Raw genomic sequence first — 23,449 nt, 5'->3', positions numbered from 1 at the left:
ATTGATTTCTCTGTCAAATGTTAACATACCATTTAACATACCAACAGTGGAAGAAAAAGTTCTGCTGCCATACCTTGAATTTATCAGAGAGAGAAATGCTCACAAATTGGTAGGAGGGCACAAGTGTGCAACCTATCATAATTTTTCATTGTTAGTCTTATAAACACAAATAATCTATATAATATATGTATGTATATATACACACACATTATATAGGTTATGTCTGCTCTCAGGTGTTGTGTTTTTTAAATCATTTTTGTAAGTTTATTGATCACAGAGAAATGGCTGGAAATGTGGCTGGAGGGTGTGCAAAGAGATCAAAGCCCAAATGGAAAGGAGTAGATGTTCTCCTTTCTCATATTCACAGTCTTATTTCTAAGGGACAGTCCGGTCATGAAGCATCATCCTCCCCACTGCCATGATTACTTCAAGAGCATGACTGATGGACTTCCATGTAGCCTCACTGAACATAGTTGGAGACACCTGTGTGTGTGTGTGTGTGTGTGTATACATGCTTAGATGCACTAATTATTGTGCTGGCAGCAACACTTTTCTTTTTCTAGCATGTTGTAGGCTAGGGCCACCTGTTCCTTTAGTAGAGCAAGTGCAAGATATGTTGTTGCCTGAGGCAGAACATCACGTGAGAAATATAGAATAATAAATTAAAGAACTTTAATAAATTACTTCCTTTAACCATATGCCAAAACCGGCCACATGAGGTAGGCTGCCCCAGCCTGCCAAATGGCAGGCCTCTCATGTTGTGTTGCTCTGTGGGATCACAAAAGGTGTTTGATGTCTGTTCTTATTTTATCTGTGTCTTTGTTTAATGCAGGTATATTCAAGGGGCGTCATCACCAAAGGACATGGTGATCATCGTGGATGTGTGAGTGTTTTTCCTCAAAATCAGCCACTTTCAATGACATTTGTATCTGCTCAGCCCATGATTTTTCATGTAATCCTATCTCCTACTAGAAAGTCTACCACACTTCAAAGGCATGTTTGAGGTCCAGGGTTGTCACTGTTCATGGGACCCACCTCAGAAACAAGGGAGGGGATTTCCTCAAAATGAGAGGATGATGGAAAGTTTTCATGCTTTCTCCAGAAATAATTAAAAACAATTAAAAGTCAGAAATAATGACCTGTGTCTTTCTTCCCTTTACAGGAGTGGCAGCGTTAGTGGCCTGACACTGAAATTGATGAAGACATCAGTCCATGACATGCTCAACACTCTCTCAGATGACGACTATGTTAATGTGGCTTCAGTGAGTGTTGATTTTGTGATTGGTAGAATGAAGGAAACGGGTGGTAAATGCTTATGTGCCTTCTGGCACCTAATACGCCCCACAGCATCTATAGCAGTGGGCTTTCTGTTATTTTATTTTATTTCTCCTGTTGCTATATGCATATAGCCTCCCTGTTATTTCAGCTCCAGCCTTCCTTCTCTGGTCTTTATCCCCATCTGTGATGAAAAATTAGGAAGGAACAATTAAGATGTCTGAAGGAAAAAATACATGTAAAAGTAAGAACACATGCAGATTTGCAAGCTATATACCAAGACTGGTTTTCAGAATTGGTTATTGTTAAGAACAGAATTCTAGTTTATACCTTATACATAGAGCTTAGAGCTGTAGGCATATGATTCAGAATCTATTATACTTATTTTGTGGAATTTGTTGTGTGCACACACTCTCTTAGTGATAAGTTGTCGTGTATATATTGTTGTTTAGGAAAGAGATAAATTTCATTGTTATGTGCCTTCAAGTTGATTACAGCTTATGGCGTCCCTTTGAATCAGCGATCTCCAAGAGCATCTGTTGTGAACTACCCTGTTCAGATCTTGTAAGTTCAGGTCTGTGGCTTTCTTGATGGAATCAATCCATCTCTTGTTTGGCCTTCCTCTTTTTCTACTCCCTTCTGTTTTCCCCAGCATTATTGTCTTTTCTAGTGAATCATGTCTTCTCATGATGTGTCCAAAGTATGATAACCTCAGTTTCATCATTCTAGCTTCTAGTGATAGTTCTAGTTTAATTTGTTCTAACACCCAATTATTGGTCTTTTTCTCAGTCCATGGTATCTGCAAAACTCTCCTCCAACACCACATTTCAAATGAGTTGATTTTTCTCTTACCCGCTTTTTTTACTGTCCAACTTTCACATCCATACATAGAGATCGGGAATATCATGGTCTGAATGAACCTGACTTTAGTGTTTAGTGATACATCTTTGCATTTGAGGGCCTTTTCTAGTTCTCTTATAGCTGCCCTCCCCAGTCCTAGCCTTCTTCTAATTTCTTGACTATAGTCTCCATTTTGGTTAATGCCTGTGCCAATGTATTAATAACCCTTGACAAGTTGAATGTCCTCATTGTCACTTTAAAGTTACCTAAATCTTCTGTTGTCATTACTTTAGACTTCTTGACGTTCAGCTGTAATCCTGCTTTTGTGCTTTCCTCTTTAACTTTCATCAGCATTCGTTCCAAATCATTACTAGTTTCTGTTGGTAGTATGGTATCATCTGCATATCTTAAATTATTGATATTTCTCCCTCAAATTTTCACACCTCCTTCATCTTGCTCCAATCCTACTTTCCATATGATATGTTCTGCGTACAGATTAAACAAATATGTTATGTGTATAGATTGAACAAATAGGGTGATAAAATACACCCCTTCCGATTGGGAACCAATCGGCTTCTCCATATTTTGTCCTTACAGCAGCCTCTTGTCCAGAGTATAAGTTGTGCATCAGGACAATCAAATGCTGTGGCACCCCCATTTCTTTTAAAGCATTCCCTAGTTTTTCATGATCTACATGCAAAAAAGGCTTCGCTGTAATCTATAAAGCACAGGGTGATTTTCTTCTGAAATTCCTTGGTCCTTTCCATTATCCAACATATGTTTGCGATACGATCTCTGGTACCTCTTCCTTTTCTAAATCCAGCTTGGACATCTGGCATTTCTCTCTCCATATATGGTAAGAGCCTTTGTTACAGAATCTTGAGCATTACTTTATTTGCATGGGATATTAAAGCAATAGTTCGATAATTACTGCATTCCCTGGGATCTCCTTTGTTTGGAATTGGGATGTATTTTGAACGCTTCTAGTCTGTGGGCCATTGTTTAGTTTTCCATATCTGTTGACAAATGTTTGTCAAAATTTGGACAGATTCAGTCTCAGTAACTTGTTGCAACTCTGTTGGTATGCCATCTGTTCCTGGTGATTTGTTTCTTCCAAGTATTTTAAGAGCTGCTTTCACCTAACATTCTAAAATTTCTGGTGCTTAATAATACAGTTCCTCCATGAATGAATCTGTCATCCTTGCATCTCTTTTATATAGTTCTTCAGATTATTGCTTCCATCTTCCTTTCATTACATCTCGGTCAGTCACTGAGTTCCTCTGTTGATTATTCCACATCCCTACTCTTAGTTTGAATTTCCCTTTCATTTCTCTTATCTTTTGGAATAGGGCTCTTGTTCTACTTTTTTGTTGTCCTATTTCTATACAATAACTATTGTAATAAATATCTTTGTCCCTATGTATTAGTCACTGTATTATTGTATTTAGGGTTCTGACTGCGTTTCTATCTCTTTTTGCTTTTGCTTTCCTTCTGTCTTTAACCATTTTAGTAGTTTTGTCAGTCATCCATTGAGTTCTTTCTCTCTTTTTAACTAGAGGTATTGTCTTTTTGCATTCTTCCCTGATAATGTCTCTGACTTCATTCCATAGTTCTTCTGGTTCTCTGTCAACTAAGTTTAAAGCCTCAAATCTGTTCCTTATTTGATCTTTATATTCTTTTGGGATGTTATTTAAATTGTATTTTGGCATTATGATTAGCTTTACTCTGATTTTCAGTATTACCAGTTCATGATCTGTACTGCAGTCTGCTCCTGGTCTTGTTTTTGCAGAAAGTATGGAACTTCTCCATCTTCTGCTACCAATTATATAACTGATTTGATTCCTATATTGACCATTTGGTGATTTCCACATGTACAGTCGTCTTTTTGGTTGCTCAAAAAATGTGTTTGCAAGAAATAAATTACTGGCTTTACAGAATTCAGTAAGTCTTTCTCCTGCTTCATTTCTATCTCCTAAGCCCCATTTTCTCACAATTTCTAGTTCTTCTCTGTTCCTACTTTTGCATTCCAGTCCCCCATGATTAGCAGCACATCTTGTTTTGGTGTGTGATCCATTTCTTCCTGTACTTCTGTGTAAAATGTCTCCAATTCCTCTTCTTTTGTGTTTGCCATTGGAGCATAGACTTGAGTGATAGGTATGTTAACAGGTTTCCCATTTAATCTTATTGATATCACTCACCCAGACCTTGCATTATAGCTCCTAATTGCTTTTGCTACATCACTTCTCACTATTAAAGCAACCCGTTTCTTCTTAATTTCTCATTTCCTGCATAAAATATTTTGTAGTTGCCTGTTTTGTAGTTGCCTGTTCTAACTTTCCCTGGTTCATGCTTCTAACATTTCATGTTCCTACTGTGTACGTCGTACAACTCCAGACTCTGTTTTGCATCTGCGTCCATCAGCCTCTGGGCTTCCTTTCAGTTTTGACCTGGTGGCATCATTAGTCACAGCAGTACTCATACTTGTCTGTTGTTCTTCCCCAGTAGCTCAATGAGTGCCATCTGACCTGGGGGTCTCATCTTCCAGCACTATCTCGTGTTGCATTTTGGGTACTCTGTTCATAGGGTTTTCATGGTAAGAGGTATTCAGAGGTGGTTTACCATTGTCTTCCTCTGAGTTTGGATGCATCTTAGTCTGGTGTCTCAGCTTTGACCATTCCACCTTGGGTGACTCTGCTAGGAATCCAGCCTCTTGGTCTAGACGTCTGATGGCATTTCTCTCAGCTTCTTCTACACTTCCAACTTCCCTCACCATGTTAAGGTGTGCATCCTAGAGGAGGCGAGACAAAGTGAGTGGCATTAATTATACTGTAACCTTTCCTCACTGCTAACCAGCACACCATACTTGTCATATAGATAGATACTCTGTGTAATCAACTAACCTCAGTGCACCTCTGTGTGATGTGACAGTGGATCGCTTAGCTCCTAAATAACTGTATAACTGAGATGAGAGCTGTATGTACAAGTTTATAAGGCATTGTTACATGGTAATTTCTCTGTACCAATAGTTTAAGTGCCCTCTAATTGCAGTCTGTTTCCTCACTGCAAGTATGCCAGTAAAGATGCATGTGCCCAGTGTTGTCATGAAATGCAGCAAGATAATCAGAGAAATGCTTGGACATTGCTGTAGCACACCATTATGCCAAATAATTGGCATGGAGGTGTCAGGACATACGTAACTGAGACTCCTGTTCTCACTTGGAAAGGGACATATCCTTGGCATTTTTTTCATGTGTTATCTTCCAAGAAGATTTCTTTAGTGATTAATACTAGGTCTAAAATTGTTCATTTCCTTGGCATCCTTATGGCTACAAGATGGTACTCATTTTTATCTTGACATCTGAAAGAGATTGTCCAGTGAGTGACATTCTAATTTGATCACCAAACGTACCTGAAGATGGACTATTGATATCTGGCCCACAGACTTGCACTTTTATATAGCCTTAGGGAACTATCACATAGACATTCTATCCCAGATATATATCCCAACAGTTCAGAGAACTCACTGCATTGTCATGCAAGACAACAAGCTTTTGAGTTATGTTGGACTGAGGAATGTTTGCTGCCATACCCTGTCAGGGCAGTCAGTCCAATTAAATGTATTATCCATATCTTGTTTTTTGTTATATTTTCCCTGCTTCATAAATTACAATTTAAATAACATCCCAGAAGCATATAAAGATCAGATAAGAAACAGGTTTGAGGCTTTAAACTTAGTTGACAGAGAACCAGAAGAACTATGGAATGAAGTCAGAGACATTATCAGGGAAGAATGCAAAAAGACAATACCTCTAGTTAAAAAGAGAGAAAGACCTCAGTGGATGACTGACGAAACTCTTAAAATGGTTAAAGAGAGAAGGAAAGCAAAAGGAGATAGAAACACAGTCAGAACCCTAATGTAACAATACAGCGACTAGTACGTAGGGACAAAGAGAACTATTACAATAGTTACTGTATAGAAATAGAAGAGGACAACAAAAAGGGTAGAACAAGAGCAGCTGTGAGAGAACTAGAAAAGGTCCTCAAATGCAAAGATGTATCACTGAACACTAAAGTCAGGATCATTCAGACCATGGTATTCCTGATCTCTATGTATGGATGTGAAAGTTGGACAGTAAAAAAAGCGCATAAGAGAAAAATCAGCTCATTTGAAATGTGGTGTTGGAGGAGAGCTATGCGCATACCATGGACTGCAAAAAAGACAAATAATTGGGTGTTAGAACAAATTAAACCATAACTGTCCCTAGAAGCTAAAATGATGAACCTGAGGTTATCATACTTTGGACACATCATGAGAAGACATGATTCACTAGAAAAGACAATAATGCTGGGGAAAACAGCAGGGAATAGAAAAAGAGGAAGGCCAAACAAGAGATGGATTGATTCCATAAGGGAAGCCATAGACCTGAACTTACAAGATCTGAATAGGTGGTTCATGACAGATGCTATTGGAGGTTACTGATTCATAGGGTCACCATAAGTCTCAGTCGACTTGGAGGCACATAACAACAACAAATAATATAAATGAGAACATAACATAAACCTAATCCAGTTATTCCTGAACATTTGATTGAACTAAAACAAATATTGTACATAGAAAGGAATCCAATCGTAATGTACAAAGTACAATAATGTACATTTCATTTACATTGGAATAACAATGATAAACCCATAAATGGTTGAGCATCTACTGTTTTTTCTAGACAGATTGTTTCATTAATTAATTATCCTTATTGATAATGAGCATTGTGTGGATAAGTTGAATGTACCTGGCATTTGCCCAGGACTTCTTTTAGTCAGTCTCTATAGTTGTTGAAAAGGCTTAGGTAAGCATGATGGTGCTAGGCGGGGCAGGTGAGGGCGGCATGGCCAGCAGCTTAGGAGTGAGGAAAGTGTTTCACTGGTAAGCAAATGGCAGAATGAGCAAAGCTATTCTTTGGGGGTTCTGTGGTGCTCTTGCACTTCCCAGCCTCCAAGAGTTAAACAACTGCTTCTCTAGAAAATGAGTTCCAAAAGCATCTCAAACCAAAATGCCACATCAGCCCTGTGAAAACAAGTGTGCTCTTTATTTTTGCTATATTTATTTTTTGTATAATGGGAAAAAAGAGGGAAACGCCCATCAGAGGCTTTGGCCTCTGCCTCGTGCAGCTCCTGCAGCCCAATTTACCATTTCTGTCACCTTTCCGTTTCCCGTACTCATGACTGCTTTCTGCCTTTGATCGATTGCAAATGACAAAACACACCTGCAAGAAATAAATTACAACCTTCCACTGCCATTTTGCCCATGCCAGCTTTGACGGACTATTCTGTTTTCATGAGGTGTTTATTGTGGTGAGGGCAGGGGGGGGATGATGGTGAGAGAAAGGAAGGCTTTGGCAGAGAGGCATACACCCACTCAGAAGAGTAGCTAGCCAGGGAGGCCATGTTTCTTAATGGACCTAGGCTGTAGCAAGATTAGCCTAAACACAAGTAAGATTGTTGGTTTTCTAAACACACAAGATGATGCATGAAATAGGAATCATTAGCAGAACCATGCTCCTTTCAGAGTGATATATTTCTAGGTACAAGTAATAATATTGCAATTTAGTCCTTTAGTATATTAATATATTTAGGCAATCCAGAGTAGTTTGTGGACATGTGGTTGTTTTGCTGTGCTTCTAGGAAAGCCATTGTATCTCTGCCCAGTGTCTTAAGGAACAACACCAACATTCACATTTCCTTCCATGGATTTAAATGCAATGGTGTAGTTGCAAATTCAGGAGTGCAAGGTCCCTTCATGACAGTCACAGCCATGCCCCCTTGTACAATTATGCAACCTTCTAGGATTATATAATAATTTGGCCAGGCTTGAATACTGCTTTCTGCTTCTCTATTACTGTTACCATTTGACTGTCCTTTAGGAACTAATAGCAACTCTTTTCACTCTGACTGGCTCCAATCAGCAGGAAACAACAAGGAAACAAATTAGAAGACTTTTCTTAGTGGCTAACACATTCTCTTTTCATGCTGATTGGCTCATAGGATGCTGGAGACATGGGACCCTGCTGGGACCTGGGTCCTAAAAAAGTAAGGAGGGTCTAACACACACACACCCCGAGATCCTGGATTACTATAAGGTTTCCTTTCTCTCATCTCATCACCCACACTAATTGACGGTAGTTAGTAGCGACCAGTGATCAAGGATTGAATTTAGAGTCATAAGCCCCAAGCAATACAAACAATTAATAAAAGGGTAGTTTATTTAAAAGAAAAGAAAGGTACGTACAAAAAGAGAGCAGCATATATTTCCTTTAAAGCTGATTGCCCTCAACCGGGCTAAACAAGAGATACATTTACATAATACTGTGAGAGATTCAAACAGACAATCAACACAACAAACCTAACCTAACCTATCTGTACTCACTTCAGTAAATGCCTGGTTCCCATCAGCATTGTCAGGCAGGTCAAAGTAGTTGGAATCAGGAACAGGAACAAGTAACTGAAGGATCACCCTTAATTTTATGGGGTTTAGCTGGCAACAGGGAGGAGGCCAATTAGCCATCCTAGGCGCTCCTTCCGTGATCACCTCCTTTGAAGATAAGGGGGGCTGGACAGTACCACCCAGCGGTCCTGATCTGCAATACCCTCCCTCTCTGACTTTGATCTCAGGAAGCAGATAAGAGATATCAGATAAGGTTCAGTTGCATCTTCTTGACATTAGCAAATTGCCTGCTTGGCATTAAAGCCTTGGACTTCTCCAGCAGAGTATCCCAGGGGTCAACAAAGCTCCCAGAATTCCCTTTGGTTGAACCATTATAGCATGACCAACTTTAGCTCAAAGTTAGCTACTCTTGACACCGACCACAAACAGGACATGTATTTATAACATGCTGTTGGAGGTCACTGATTCATAGAGTAGCCATAAGTCGTAATCGACTTGAAGGCATATAACAACAACAACAAATGGATCTCAAGGCCACCAACTGAATATGGAAAACACGGATTTTGTGGTTAGGTCTGGATGGGCCCATTGACAGTGTGGCTGGTTTGAGTTTACTGTTAAAGCCTGCAAACCTACAGATGGCTGCAACCTGCATACGTCTACAGTTGGTACTCTTGGTATAGATGATGATGACGATGACAACGACTACTACTACTAGTACAATACTACTACTACTACTACTAATAATAATAATAATAATAATGATTAAAAAAATTATCTGCCCTTCACCCTAAGGGTCAGGTTACAGTAATTTAAAATAGAACATTTCTAAAAGTTTAAAACAGATTACAAAAGTAGTTGGGTCCTGAAAACATACATCTCAGATGTCAAAGGCCAGGGTAAAGAGGTGCATCTTCAGCATTTGGCAAAAACTGTACAGTGAAAGTGCCACATGCACCTCAGTCTTGTTTTTCTTTCTACTTCATGGATATGAAAGCATAGCCATTTGAAATATAGTTATCAAGTATCATGTTGGCATTTCTAGTACATTCTCTCTCCTCAGCATATACACCCTCCACTTTCTTTTGAGGTGTCCAGTGCGACACCTCCATTTGAAGAAAAGGAGAAAAAGAGCTGAGTCCATCAGCATATGATGATCTCTCACTCCAGATCCCTGGATAACCTCACCCAATGGTTTCATGTAAATGAAGGATGGGGAACCTGAGGCCTGGGCAGGGGTGTGGAAACCTTTTCAGGCTGAGGGATTCATTTCCTTCTGGGCAACCTTCTGAGGGCCAAATGCCAGTGGTGGGTGGGTCCAGAGGCACATTAGCCAGAAAAAAGCACTCAAGGAAAGTGTGAATTAAGGCCAGTGAGAGGTGTAGCCTGGGGAGAGTTCCAAAGGTCAGATAGATAGGTCTGGGGGGTCATATTTGGCCCCCAGGCCTAGAGATGAAAGGATCTGTCCATTTCTGTTCTCTCAGTTTCTCATTTTCCCAATCTTAAATTCAGTGTTCCACATTTCTGCAGAAATTTGTGATTTTTTAAAAAAAATCCTCATGAAAATTCTTAAGCATTTTAATGTGAATATCTCCTAATCAACACATTTTTGTAGGCAGTTGGGCTAATGTACACATTTCCTCAAGCAATTTCTCATAATATAATGCATTTTTGTATGCTATTTTCACAAATATATTCATTTTTGTGCATACTTTCGACAATATATGGATTTTTGTCAACTTTGCTTGGTTGGGGAACCGCATCGCAAAATTCGGATAAGTGTGAATCTTGGAGGGTTGCTGTGTTTTAGTTCTCGTATTGTTTCAGAAAGTGTGATTTGATAGTATCGGCTTTAAATGTGAACTAAATTGAATTTCTCCTCCATCCCTCCCTCTCAGAGTAGAAGCCTCTGAGACAGGATCTCATGGAAGGTAGAGAAAGAGTTGCTGCTCATTTAATATTACTCTTCAGATCTGTACGTCTGACGGCCACCAAATGTACACTCAGCAGAGAACTGTAGGTGGTCTCACCTCCTTTCGTGGTACACATTTTTGCAAATGTGTTTGTTTCATTCATCATTTATATTTTAAGTAAACACTTAAAATATCACAGGTGGTCACCTCAAAAAAATGTGTAAAGAGATCATATGGGCCCCTGTGTTACTGTAGCACGTTGGCTAAATCATTTCTGTAATATTTGAAAGAGAAACAAAAATATACAAGAAATTCACCCAGGATCTTCATCCAGTCACACCCTGTACATTAGTGGGGAGAAATACTCGAAGCTCCTAAGCTTTTCCTGCATGCTTAAACAACCATGTCTCCAGGGGCCCACAAATATCAGCTTGGTGTCTGTCCATGCTCCAAGTCCTCCCTGCCCCACATTCCATCCTCTGGCATGTGCAGAGGGCTTTTGGAAGAGGCAAGGATTTCTCTAACTTCTGCTACAGTATGGAGAAAAAAATCTGATGCTTTTTACAAGTGACAAAAGACTAGTTAATACAACAGAATATAAAAGTAGTAAATGCTACATCTAAACTTCTTAATAAGAATCAAACTTAAAAACAAGATACATATTTAAAACAGACAATATTGCCATATCCATGAACTATGACATGAGAAAGATGGGTAATAAATAAGCAATACTCCTTTATTATTGTGTGGTCCTGAAGCTGTAGAGCAGACTGGGGAACCTCCACTCATGGGCCTAATTAGACTTGCCAGGCCTCCCCATTTTGTCCAGAAGGCTGTTTTGACCAAGCCATGCCTATCTGCCCTAACCCTGATATCATACATGATGTCAGGTATGGGACAGCTAAAGACATGGCTGGGTCAAAGGGGGGTTACAGGCACCACCAGTCAGCTCATGGGTGGCACCTGCAAAGCCCTGTGCATAGTGCTTTCCAACTGCTGACAACCAGCTGATTGTCATCATTTGCATAACTGATTGTCAGGGTGTACATAGCTCTGTGTGCAGAGCGCCCAGTCCCTACCAATCAGCTGAACATCAGCACAGGCAAAAACAGGTCACCTGACATCATTGTGACATCAGGTAATTGAGAGCGGACAACCTCACCCACATGGCAAATTTGGCCTGCAGGGGCTGGGGGAGATTTAAAAAACTGGCCCACTGGCTGGATCCAGTTCCCCACTCCTGCTGTACAGAATGACCTAAATTTATAATGTGGGAATCTTTCTCAGTAAGCATTCTTTTCCTAGTCTAATCTTATTGTCTTGTATTGTTAAGGCTTCCTTTTTGCCTCTTGCTTATCCGAAACTCAAACATTGAAACTGATGATCTGATACAGAGAACTGTGTTTCTGAAAGTCAGGCAGAAGCAAAAAGGTCTGGTGCCACAGTGCTAAAACTGGAGATAAACCTCTGTTTTCTGCCTTTTAAAGAGCAGGCAGAAGCTTATATCTCATCTTAGTACTGTGATTCCTCCCACAGCTCTAAAATCAGAGATAAAAGAAATGTTTATCTTTGATCTTAGTGCAAAGCACCTCAGCAGAAAGACTGGATATAAGCTTATTTCCAATCATAGTGCTTTGGTGCTTAGCACTAAGATCAGAGAAAAGCAATCTCTTGTCTTCGATCTCAGTGCTTGGTTAGGAGTAGTGGCAGCTGGTGGCTGCATGTCAATGGGCAGTGGAATCTGCTCCAGGCTTTAGTTTGAATTTTCAAGGAGCTGTCCACTGTGCTAAAACACAGTTCAGTACCTTGAACAGCTCCTCAAAAGTTCAGACTAAAACTTGGAGCAGATTCCACTGCCCCACTGACATGCAGCCACCAGCTGCCACTGATTAAGAGAGATCTTCATGCTTGCTATTATATAATGTCAGGTGACTGACAGGTAGGTGTCCTCATGGACCAAATTCAGGGACCTGGTGGGCCTAATTATGCCCATGAGAGAGGTTTCCTACTACTGATTAAAGAGTTAAAAAGCTGCCTGCTCTCCCAGCAGCTTCATTAATTGCACCAGAATCAGAGCTCTGGCTGCCACCATGCTTCCTTCTCAGAATATCTCTCCTCCAAAGGCACTGTGGGGAGGAAGTATTTTTGCTGCCAGATTTCCACTCTTGTTGTTTCTGACAAAACTCCTGGCAAGGATGGCAAGTTTAAAACCATTAAAATAAATTTTAAAATGAGAGGATATCATGGCCATAATCACGATAAGAGACCCCCTCCCTCCTCTGGTTTTCAGGTGCAGACTATTCTGACCTCCAACCTTCCTTTGCAATTATGGACACTGATTCAGAATGGGGTACAATGCCTTCCAAGCTGAGCGAACTATTTGCTGTTGGAGCTTCCAGAGCCCTAGTAAGGGCAGAAACAGCAGGTGAAACACCTCCTATTTCTTTCCTTATCCAAACTGCTGTGCAAGTGAGGACCTGTCAGAGGTTGCTGGAGTCCTCATCAGGAAGCAAGGGGCACTCGCCACCAACAAGCTGGCAAGTGGAATTGTTGATGGCTGCACTTCCCCCTTCAAATATTAGAGAAAAGAAATAATAGACATGCTGTGGAAATGGCAGGGCCTCTCTCTTCCTGCAAGGTGTGAAGCAGTTTTAAAATTCAGGACAATCCATTACATTATGCAATTATAAACATACAGTAGTTCATCTTTTTCAGTGTTCAGTGACTTTATAAAGAGAAGACATCTGGAAGTCCTGCAAGAGAAAGTGTCTTTCAAAATATATTTTCATATGATGAGAGAAATATAATATACAGCATATCTGCTACTAAGATAAGACAAATGTCCCCAAATGACTTGTGAAGGTTTTGCAATCTAGTTACAAATAAGTATTATCATTAACATATTTGACTAGTTAAATATCTAGATAAATGCCAGGGGGCAAATATTCTCTTCCACGCTCATAAGATCATTTTGTCAAACTGATGACAGCTGTTGGGTAAAGAAAGAGAGACATATAGTTCCTCTCTTCTGCTATTATGAGAGCGTCCATGATGAGCCAATCCTGGTTTGATACCATTGTTGTTCTTGATTGGTTTATCTTGCACCAAGACCAGGAGTATGCTGGACTTTAAACAGGCAGGTAAAAACCGTCCTTGGCAATATTTAGTTAAGGGAGAAAGGAGACGAAAGACAAGAGGAACAGATTACTGCAAAATGAGGGTACTTCATCAATGCCAGGGTTTTTCCCCTTTTTGATTAGTTAGTGAATGATTGTTAGGATAATGTCATGAACTTATTAATTTGTTAGAACAGTAGTAGGGCCAGAATAAAATCTTGAATACTGTACATTACATTGCACAGGACTCATTGGTTAAAGTGCTCTGTCCTCCGCTGTGTCTGTCTTTCAGAAAAGGTGTTAATAGTTTAAGGCCTTGCTTATTTTTTTTCTTTTGAGGCCTTTGAGGCTCATCAACAAGGGAATTGGATGAAACTTGGAGAGGAGGAAACCTTTGGAAATATGTGGATGACAGAGGAGGAGGAATAAAGGTTAGAGGCCGGGATATTCAAGGGCAGAGAAATTAGGGTTGGGTGGGTTAAGTGTGAAGGGCTTTTAAACCCATAGTCAAAGAGTTTGTGCTAGATATGGAAATGAACAGGAAGCCGGTATAGGGAGTGAAAGAGGGCTGTTAACATGGACTGAATATTGTGAAAGATAAATGACTATAGCAGCTAAGGTGCTTATGCAGGCCATTAAGAAGATGTCTTTTTGCAATAGTTGACCTTTGTTTTTATTGTATTTTTATTGTTTGGTGATTATTGGCTTTTTAAATTTGTTGTAAGCTGCTTTGATATTTTTAATAAAATAGTGATATACAAATATATTTATAAATAAATAGATAAACAACAGAAGGACAGAGAAAAGAAGGTTGCCGTCATTAAGGTGGGAGGGTGAGGGGCTGAGAGGATGGAGAGAGAAGGTGTTTTTTGTAATGCAGTTTATGTAGCAAATCAACAAAATGAACTAACAGAAATTGTGTCGCTGGCCTTTATTCCCCCCCCCCGGCTTACCAATACTAGCTAGGTGTAGTCATCCACTGGCTCCATCCATACTGACATTTTGCCAGCTTTTGAAAGTGCACCTGCTTACAGAGGCATACCCATAATCTCTTGCCCTGAGTCTCCTGTTTTAATTGCTGTACTGTTTTCATGGAATTGTTTTATTGCATATTTTAACCATGGACATTTACATTATAATGTTTTAATGTGTACTTTAATCATGGTGTATTTTTAATTATTCTGCACTTTAACAATATTGTGTAATTGATTTTTTATGTTTTGTAAACCATCTAGAAGCCATCTTGGCATTAACTGATTAATTTAATAATGCAGGCAGCAGCAAGCAAGCCACAATTAAAACCTTTCTGTCTCTGCCTGGTTCTAGCAATCTTATTCTAGTGTGTAGGTGGGCAACTTGGCCTTTGGTCACCTTTAGGTGTGCCCCACCAAGTCCCAGGGAGCCCTGCCCACTTTTCCCCAATTGGAAAGGTCCTGCAGTGTCAAGCAGCAAAAGGACAGTGATACGAGCTGCATTGGGATCAATGGGGAGAGACTTTAAGCTACGTCGCCAGCACTCCAGATACAGCCAAAATAACTGTTCCCATGCTGCTAATAGCAGTGTGGCGACAGCATTATTCTACTCCTTGGGAGGTTTTTTAACCTGCTCACCCCCTCAGGCAGCACTCTACATGCAGCCTCTGTGTGTGTGTTTAACCTCTGCTGGGAGAGGAGGAAAGGAGGAAGTTAAAATGTGCGGGGGACAGGAGGAAAGGAAGAGTGCGTGTGTTTGTATGGATGCATGCATACGTGACTATGTTCCTTTGACCAACCACCATGTGCAGCCCTCAGGGCCATACTGTTGCCTGCCCTTGCTCTTGAGTGATCCCAGGAGCAATAGCCTGGGGGCAAGCTCAGTGTGCCACCTGCCTCAGAATAGCTTTTCACAGGCAGTGCTGAGGAAGAGTTCAGGAATACCTTTGTCTCTGGCAGCTGCTACCTTATTCTGGAGCCATCATGCCCAGAATTGACTTTCTACAGTCTAAGGTGCTCATGTTAATGCCTGTTTGGAAACTGTCCTTTGCCCTGAAAGGTCTCACTCCTAACCCCAGATTAGATGTAGCTGGCTGTGGTTAGGGAGTGGTGAGGCAGTTTTCAGAAACACAAAGTGTCCTCCTCTTTATATTTCAGGGTTAACTTTTAGCATTACCGTTAAGCTCAAATTAAGTACATTCATCTTGTTCATTGATAAAGGTTTTGCAACTTTATTTTTCTACAAGCCTAAAGAAACTCATATCAGGAAGAAAATGAAGAGCTCTGTCATTCTTTCTGTGCCATGTGCCTGCTGTCTGGCATGAAACATGCCTGTGCTAGGGCTGTGCTAATTAATGAGTCTAGTCTCGTTACTTTTGCTGGATCACTGCCTCCTAAATGAATGTTCCATATTTCCAGCAAACTAAGCCATAAGCAAAAATGAATGCTTTCTCGCTTCACCCACTTGGCCAAACTCTCTGAGTGAGAAGTCAGCCCTCTCCTAACAGGAGCTTAGCACAGGGCATCCACTTAACTGGGCCTGTGACCTTGTGATAAGGCACTGAAATGTCCTGCAGAAAACATGCCGGGAGGTGTTCAGGTAATAAGAACATAAGAACATAAGAAGAGCCTGCTGGATCAGGCCAGTGGCCCATCTAGTCCAGCATCCTGTTCTCACAGTGGCCAACCAGGTGCCTGGGGGAAGCCTGCAAGCAGGACCCGAGTGCAAGAACACTCTCCCCTCCTGAGGCTTCCGGCAACTGGTTTTCAGAAGCATGCTGCCTCTGACTAGGGTGGCAGAGCACAGCCATCATGGCTAGTAGCCATTGATAGCCCTGTCCTCCATGAATTTGTCTAATCTTCTTTTAAAGCCATCCAAGCTGGTGGCCATTACTGCATCTTGTGGGAGCAAATTCCATAGTTTAACTATGCGCTGAGTAAAGAAGTACTTCCTTTTGTCTGTCCTGAATCTTCCAACATTCAGCTTCTTTGAATGTCCACGAGTTCTAGTATTATGAGAGAGGGAGAAGAACTTTTCTCTATCCACTTTCTCAATGCCATGCATAATTTTATACACTTCTATCATGTCTCCTCTGACCCGCCTTTTCTCTAAACTAAAAAGCCCCAAATGCTGCAACCTTTCCTCGTAAGGGAGTCGCTCCATCCCCTTGATCATTCTGGTTGCCCTCTTCTGAACCTTTTCCAACTCTATAATATCCTTTTAGAGATGAGGCGACCAGAACTGTACACAGTATTCCAAATGCGGCCGCACCATAGATTTATACAACAGCATTATGATATCGGCTGTTTTATTTTCAATACCTTTCCTAATTATTGCTAGCATGGAATTTGCCTTTTTCACAGCTGCCGCACACTGGGTCGACATTTTCATCGTGCTGTCCACTACAACCCCGAGGTCTCTCTCCTGGTCGGTCACCACCAGTTCAGACCCCATGAGCGTATATGTGAAATTCAGATTTTTTGCTCCAATATGCATAATTTTACACTTGTTTATATTGAATTGCATTTGCCATTTTTCCGCCCATTCACTCAGTTTGGAGAGGTCTTTTTGGAGCTCTTCGCAATCCCTTTTTGTTTTAACAACCCTGAACAATTTCGTGTCGTCAGCAAACTTGGCCACTTCACTGCTCACTCCTAATTCTAGGTCATTAATGAACAAGTTGAAAAGTACAGGTCCCAATACCGATCCTTGAGGGACTCCACTTTCTACAGCCCTCCATTGGGAGAACTGTCCGTTTATTCCTACTCTCTGCTTTCTGCTTCTTAACCAATTCCTTATCCACAAGAGGACCTCTCCTCTTATTCCATGACTGCTAAGCTTCCTCAGAAGCCTTTGGTGAGGTACCTTGTCAAACGCTTTTTGAAAGTCTAAGTACACTATGTCCACTGGATCACCTCTATCTATATGCTTGTTGACACTCTCAAAGAATTCTAATAGGTTACTGAGACAGGACTTTCCCTTGCAGAAGCCATGCTGGCTCTGCTTCAGCAAGGCTTGTTCTTCTATGTGCTTAGTTAATCTAGCTTTAATAATACTTTCTACCAGTTTTCCAGGGACAGAAGTTAAGCTAACTGGCCTGTAATTTCCGGGATCCCCTCTGGATCCCTTTTTGAAGATTGGCGTTACATTTGCCACTTTCCAGTCCTCAGGCACGGAGGAGGACCCAAGGGACAAGTTACATATTTTAGTTAGCAGATCAGCAATTTCACCTTTGAGTTCTTTGAGAACTCTCGGGTGGATGCCATCCGGGCCCGGTGATTTGTCAGTTTTTATATTGTCCATTAAGCTTAGAACTTCCTCTCTCGTTACCACTATTTGTCTCAGTTCCTCAGAATCCCTTCCTGCAAATGTTAGTTCAGGTTCAGGGATCTGCCCTATATCTTCCACTGTGAAGACAGATGCAAAGAATTCATTTAGCTTCTCTGCAATCTCCTTATCGTTCTTTAGTACACCTTTGACTCCCTTATCATCCAAGGGTCCAATTGTCTCCCTAGATGGTCTCCTGCTTTGAATGTATTTATAGAATTTTTTGTTGTTGATTTTTATGTTCTTAGCAATGTGCTCCTCAAATTCTTTTTTAGCATCCCTTATTGTCTTCTTGCATTTCTTTTGCCAGAGTTTGTGTTCTTTTTTATTTTCTTCATTCGGACAAGACTTCCATTTTCTGAAGGAAGACTTTTTGCCTCTAAGAGCTTCCTTGACTTTGCTCGTTAACCATGCTGGCATCTTCTTGGCCCTGGTGGTACCTTTTCTGATCTGCGGTATGCACTCCAGTTGAGCTTCTAATATAGTGTTTTTAAACAACTTCCAAGCATTTTCGAGTGATGTGACCCTCTGGACTTTGTTTTTCAGCTTTCTTTTTACCAATCCCCTCATTTTTGTGAAGTTTCCTCTTTTGAAGTCAAATGTGACCGTGTTGGATTTTCTTGGCAATTGGCCAGTTACATGTATGTTTAATTTAATAGCACTGTGGTCACTGCTCCCAATCGGTTCAACAACACTTACATCTCGCACCAGGTCCCGGTCCCCACTGAGGATTAAGTCCAGGGTTGCCGTCCCTCTGGTTGGTTCCATGACCAACTGGTCTAGGGAATAGTCATTTAGAATATCTAGAAACTTTGCTTCTTTGTCATGACTGGAACACATATGCAGCCAGTCTATGTCCAGGTAGTTGAAGTCACCCATTACTACCACATTTCCTAGTTTGGATGCTTCCTCAATTTCATATCTCATCTCCAGGTCTCCCTGAGCATTTTGATCAGGGGGACGATAGATCGTTCCCAGTATTAAGTCCCTCCTGGGGCACGGTATCACCACCCACAACGATTCTGTGGAGGAGTCTGCCTCTTTTGGGGTTTCGAGCTTGCTGGATTCAATGCCTTCTTTCACGTATAGAGCGACTCCGCCACCAATACGTCCTTCCCTGTCCTTCCGATATAGTTTATATCCAGGGATAACCGTATCCCACTGGTTTTCTCCATTCCACCAGGTCTCCGTTATGCTCACTATATCAATGCTCTCCTCTAAGACCAAGCACTCCAGTTCTCCCATCTTGGTTCGGAGGCTCCTAGCATTAGCGTACAGGCACTTGTAAGCAGTGTCTCTCTTCAAGTGTGCTTGGCACTTGTGGTTAGGCCTGTGGTAATTTTGCTCTTCTGAATCATGTTTCTCTTTCAACAAATTCATTCTGTTCTCAATTGCACACTGAGCGTGTGTGTGTGTGTGTTAATATCATTCCTCTAATGAATTCCTCATCAGTCTAAACCCATAGGAACCTGGGTGCTGAAGTTGGTCCTCTTAATAAGATTCTGACCTTCAGCAAAGGGGATGAAAAGCATGTTTATGTCCATCATACATCCCCCATGTCTCCTCATAATCATTTATAATCATTTATCTGAACTGCTTTATTTCCCCTCCTTGCCTTGTGCGTTTGGGACAATGAACTGGGAACCTTGCTTTCACAGGGAGGGATCGGAGGGCAGGCCAAAGTATCTTCCTCAGATCTTTTGTTCTTTGAGAACCATCAAAGGGCTCATAGTCATGTCAGGACAGCTGGCTCTAATCCCCGCTTGACTGTGAAGTTTACTGGATTACCTTGAGCCAGGTACCATCTCTCAGTGAAAGCCCTTCCAGACATCCTTCTCATTACATATTAATGATGGTTTCTGCTCACGATGCTGTCAGGGCAGTCACACACAATCCTACTTTCAATACTGTTTGTACCTGCAAAAGTTTTGGGGCGGTCACGCTGCTTTGCTTCCAATCAGTGCACATCTTGTAACTTTCTGCTGAAATCCTGTAACTTTTTATACCACAAATGTTCTGGTTTAATTTTGTTCATCTTTTGTTGTGCTGTAGACCCTCTGGACAGCAGCAATGTGGTAGCATTGGGGAAGCATCACAGAACAAAAACAAAATAAATTCACCACTAGTGCGCTATTATTGTGTCAAGAACATGTTGCAGAATATACCCACAACAAAACACCAGTCTGGAGGGGCCCTAAGGCTAACCTACTTTACAGGGGGTTTGTGAAGATACAAAAAGGGGACACCCATGTATGCCACCTTAAATACATGGAGGAAGGACAGGATAACTATTAGATGATTAATAGATAGGCAGACAGATAGAGAGACTTGTACAAGGCAGTGTCTCTGTTCCCCTTGGGTCTCTCATTGTGGGCATTACAATCTGCATTTGTTGTTGTTATGTGCCTTCAAATCGACTACGACTTATGGCAACCTTATGAATCAGCGACCTCCAATAGCATCTGTCATGAACCACCCTGTTCAGATCTTGTAAGTTCAGGTCTGTGGCTTTCTTTATGGAATTAATCCATCTCTTGTTTGGCCTTCCTCTTTTTCTACTCCCTTCTGTTTTCCCCAGCATTATTGTCTTTTCTAGTGAATCATGCCTTCTCATTATGTGTCCAAAGTATGATAACCTCAGTTTCATCATTTTAGTTTCTAGTGATAGTTCTGGTTTAATTTGTTCTAACACCCAATTATCTGTCATTTTCACAGTCCACGGTATGCGCAAAGCTCTCCTCCAACACCACATTTCAAATGAGTTGATTTTTCTCTTATCCACTTTTTTCACTGTCCAACTTTCACATCCATACATAGAGATCGGGAATACCTGAATGATCCTGACTTTAGTATTCAGTGATACATCTTTGCATTTGAGGACCTTTTCTAGTTCTCTCATAGCTGCCCTCCCCAGTCCTAGCCTTCTTCTAATTTCTTGACTATTGTCTCCATTTGGGTTAAGGACTGTGCCGAGGTATTGATAATCCTTGACGAGTTCAATGTCCTCATTGTCAACTTTAAAGTTACATAAATCTTCTGTTGTCATTACTTTAGTCTTTTTGACATTCAGCTGTAGTCCTGCTTTTGTGCTTTCCTCTTTAACTTTCATCAGCACTCGTTTCAAATCATTACTGGTTTCTGCTAGTAATATGGTATCGTCTGCATATCTTAAATTATTGATATTTCTCCCTCCAGTTTTCACACCTTCTTCATCTTGGTCCAATCCTGCTTTCCGTATGATCTGTTCTGCGTACAGATTAAACAAATACGGTGATAAAATACACCCCTGTCTCACACCCTTTCCTATTGGGAACCAATCGGTTTCTCCATATTCTGTCCTTACAGCAGCCTCTTGTCCAGAGTACAGGTTGCGCATTAGGACAATCAGATGCTGTGGCACCCCCATTTCTTTTAAAGCATTCCATACTTTTTCATGATCTACACAAAAAAAGGCTTTGCTATAATCTATAAAGCATAGAGTTATTTTCTTCTGAAAATCCATTATCCAACGTATGTTTGCGATATGATCTCTGGTGCCTCTTCTCTTTCTAAATCCAGCTTGGAGGCACTTCTCGCTCCATATATGGTAAGAGCCTTTTTTGTAGAATCTTAAGCATTACTTTACTTGCATGAGAGATTAAGGCAATAGTTTGATAATTACTGCATTCCCTGGGATCCCCTTTCTTTGGAATTGGGATGTGTATTGAATGCTTCCAGTCAGTGGGCCATTGTTTAGTTTTCAATTTTTGTTGACAAACTGTGGTCAAAATTTGGACAGATTCAGTCTAAGTAACTTGGAGCAATTCTATTGGTATATTACAAACCATTTTATACTGTTCTGTCATTTGCCTTCCGCCACAGAGGGAATCTTGTGAATTTCAATTGGCAAAAGCAATGAAAAATTTCTGGTGGAGGTGCACAGCTGTCCTCTCTCCCCACAAAAGGGCTACAACTTCCAGGGTTCCATAGTTTGATTCAGCTTAAATCTGTGGTGTAGATGCACCCAATGATGCAAAAAATAGGTGGCAGATCTTGGAGGAGTATGGCTTTTGATGGCAGAAAATCAGCTGCAGTTGAGCTGTAGTTCTTCACGTTATGAAGGCACCTCCTCTCATAGTTCACTGTGCTAAGTGCAGCTGATCACCATTTCCAAACAGTGTGGAGGCTTTGGTTAAGAGCAGGCCTGTCCTTGCCACGTGTTCATACCAAAACCAACTTGGCTCCCTTTCCCCCCAAAACGACTCTTGTCAGCACAACTGCAATTGTCTCATCGCTTGGAAAAGTCTCAGTGGAGTGAGCTAGATGTATGTGCTCTCAATAAGCTACGTGGGGGGGGGAGATGAAGGTGGGAGGTATCTACCAATAGTAGCAGTGTATTCCTGATCTTGCGTAACTCCCAGTTAGCCTTCTCAGCTATCCATTTAGGTTGCTGAGATTACTCATAGAATCAAGATAGCCATGTATTTGTATTGCCCCAAAACATTCATAGTTATTTTATTAACTAAGCAACACATTATTCTATGGGGATGGGCAGATTTAGTTCACAGCCTTAGTATTGTCTTCTCACCTATTTTAATGCATTGCATCTAGGGATGGAAGAATCTGTCAATTCTGGTTCTTCCAGTTTCTCAGTTTTCTAATCTAAAATTTGGTTCTCCACATTTCTGCAACAATTTGCAAATTTTGTTTTTAAAAATTCTCATGAAAATTCTTCAACATTTTTGCATACAATTTCTTCTAATATAATACATTTTTGTAGGTTGTCTTCACTAATATATAATTTTTATGCACACTTCCCCCTAATCTATATATCTTTGTAAATGTTGGTTGGCTGAAGAACTGTAGTGCTAAATTTGTATAAATACGAACTTCAAAGAATGGGTTGTTTCAGTTTTCATATTGTTTCAGAATATGTCAATTTGATACATTCTGATTTAAACCAAATTGAATTGAATTTTCCTCCATCCCTAATTGCATCTCTCTATCTCTTGCCTTCCAGTTTAACCAAAATGCACAGCCTGTATCCTGCTTCAAGCATTTAGTCCAGGCAAATATCCGCAACAAGAATGTCTTCAAAGAGAAAGTGGAATTAATGGAGGCCCAGGGAACCACTGACTACAAGGCCGGCTTTGAGTATGCCTTTGAACAATTGCAAAATGTGAGCACAGGATTTAAACCTGGCGGGGTGTGGGGAAGGACTTTGAAGAGAGGAAATCTAGAATTCAAATAAGATGTGTGTGCAGGGGAATGAGGGGCTGTGGGTGTGCAGGCCAAACTAGGCCTGATGTTGGAGATGAATGAATAGGGCTAAAATCATTGGGGCCGTGATGTGAGGGAACACTTTCCATCATTCCAGACCCTTTATTGGACCCCAGGCAGGTGCTTGGGGCAAAAGCTGGGTGGGAGAAAACATTGGAAATGCATTCACACATGTCTGAAGTTGCATCTAGTTTAGCCCTGAGATGTATGAGTAGCAGAGAAGCTTTCTAGAACTTTGAATATCACATGTGTCTCAGACTCACATAGTATCATTCCAACATTACCATGTTGCCCTTTTCCCAAATTCT

At 40.9% G+C, this 23,449-nt stretch overlaps 1 protein-coding gene across 3 annotated transcripts in view; it reads left to right on the top strand.

Annotated features, from left to right (window-relative positions):
- The window catches only part of CACNA2D2 (calcium voltage-gated channel auxiliary subunit alpha2delta 2), a 1,044,533-nt gene that overhangs the window by 870,451 nt on the left and 150,633 nt on the right, over positions 1 to 23,449 (top strand). For all 3 annotated transcript variants that reach the window (XR_009761453.1, XM_061617858.1, XM_061617859.1), the window contains 3 exons: positions 833 to 883; positions 1,163 to 1,262; positions 22,882 to 23,040. Coding sequence is in view for 2 of the 3 variants with exons in the window: in XM_061617858.1 (XP_061473842.1) it covers positions 833 to 883; positions 1,163 to 1,262; positions 22,882 to 23,040 (310 nt within the window). In the remaining variant the exon portion in view is untranslated. The remainder of the gene's footprint in view (positions 1 to 832; positions 884 to 1,162; positions 1,263 to 22,881; positions 23,041 to 23,449) is intronic.

The sequence above is a fragment of the Rhineura floridana genome, chromosome 3 (genome assembly GCF_030035675.1).
Source record: "Rhineura floridana isolate rRhiFlo1 chromosome 3, rRhiFlo1.hap2, whole genome shotgun sequence".
Lineage (NCBI taxonomy): Eukaryota > Metazoa > Chordata > Lepidosauria > Squamata > Rhineuridae > Rhineura > Rhineura floridana.
Note: the sequence above shows the minus strand (reverse complement) of the source record. Positions and strands in the feature narration are given on the sequence as shown.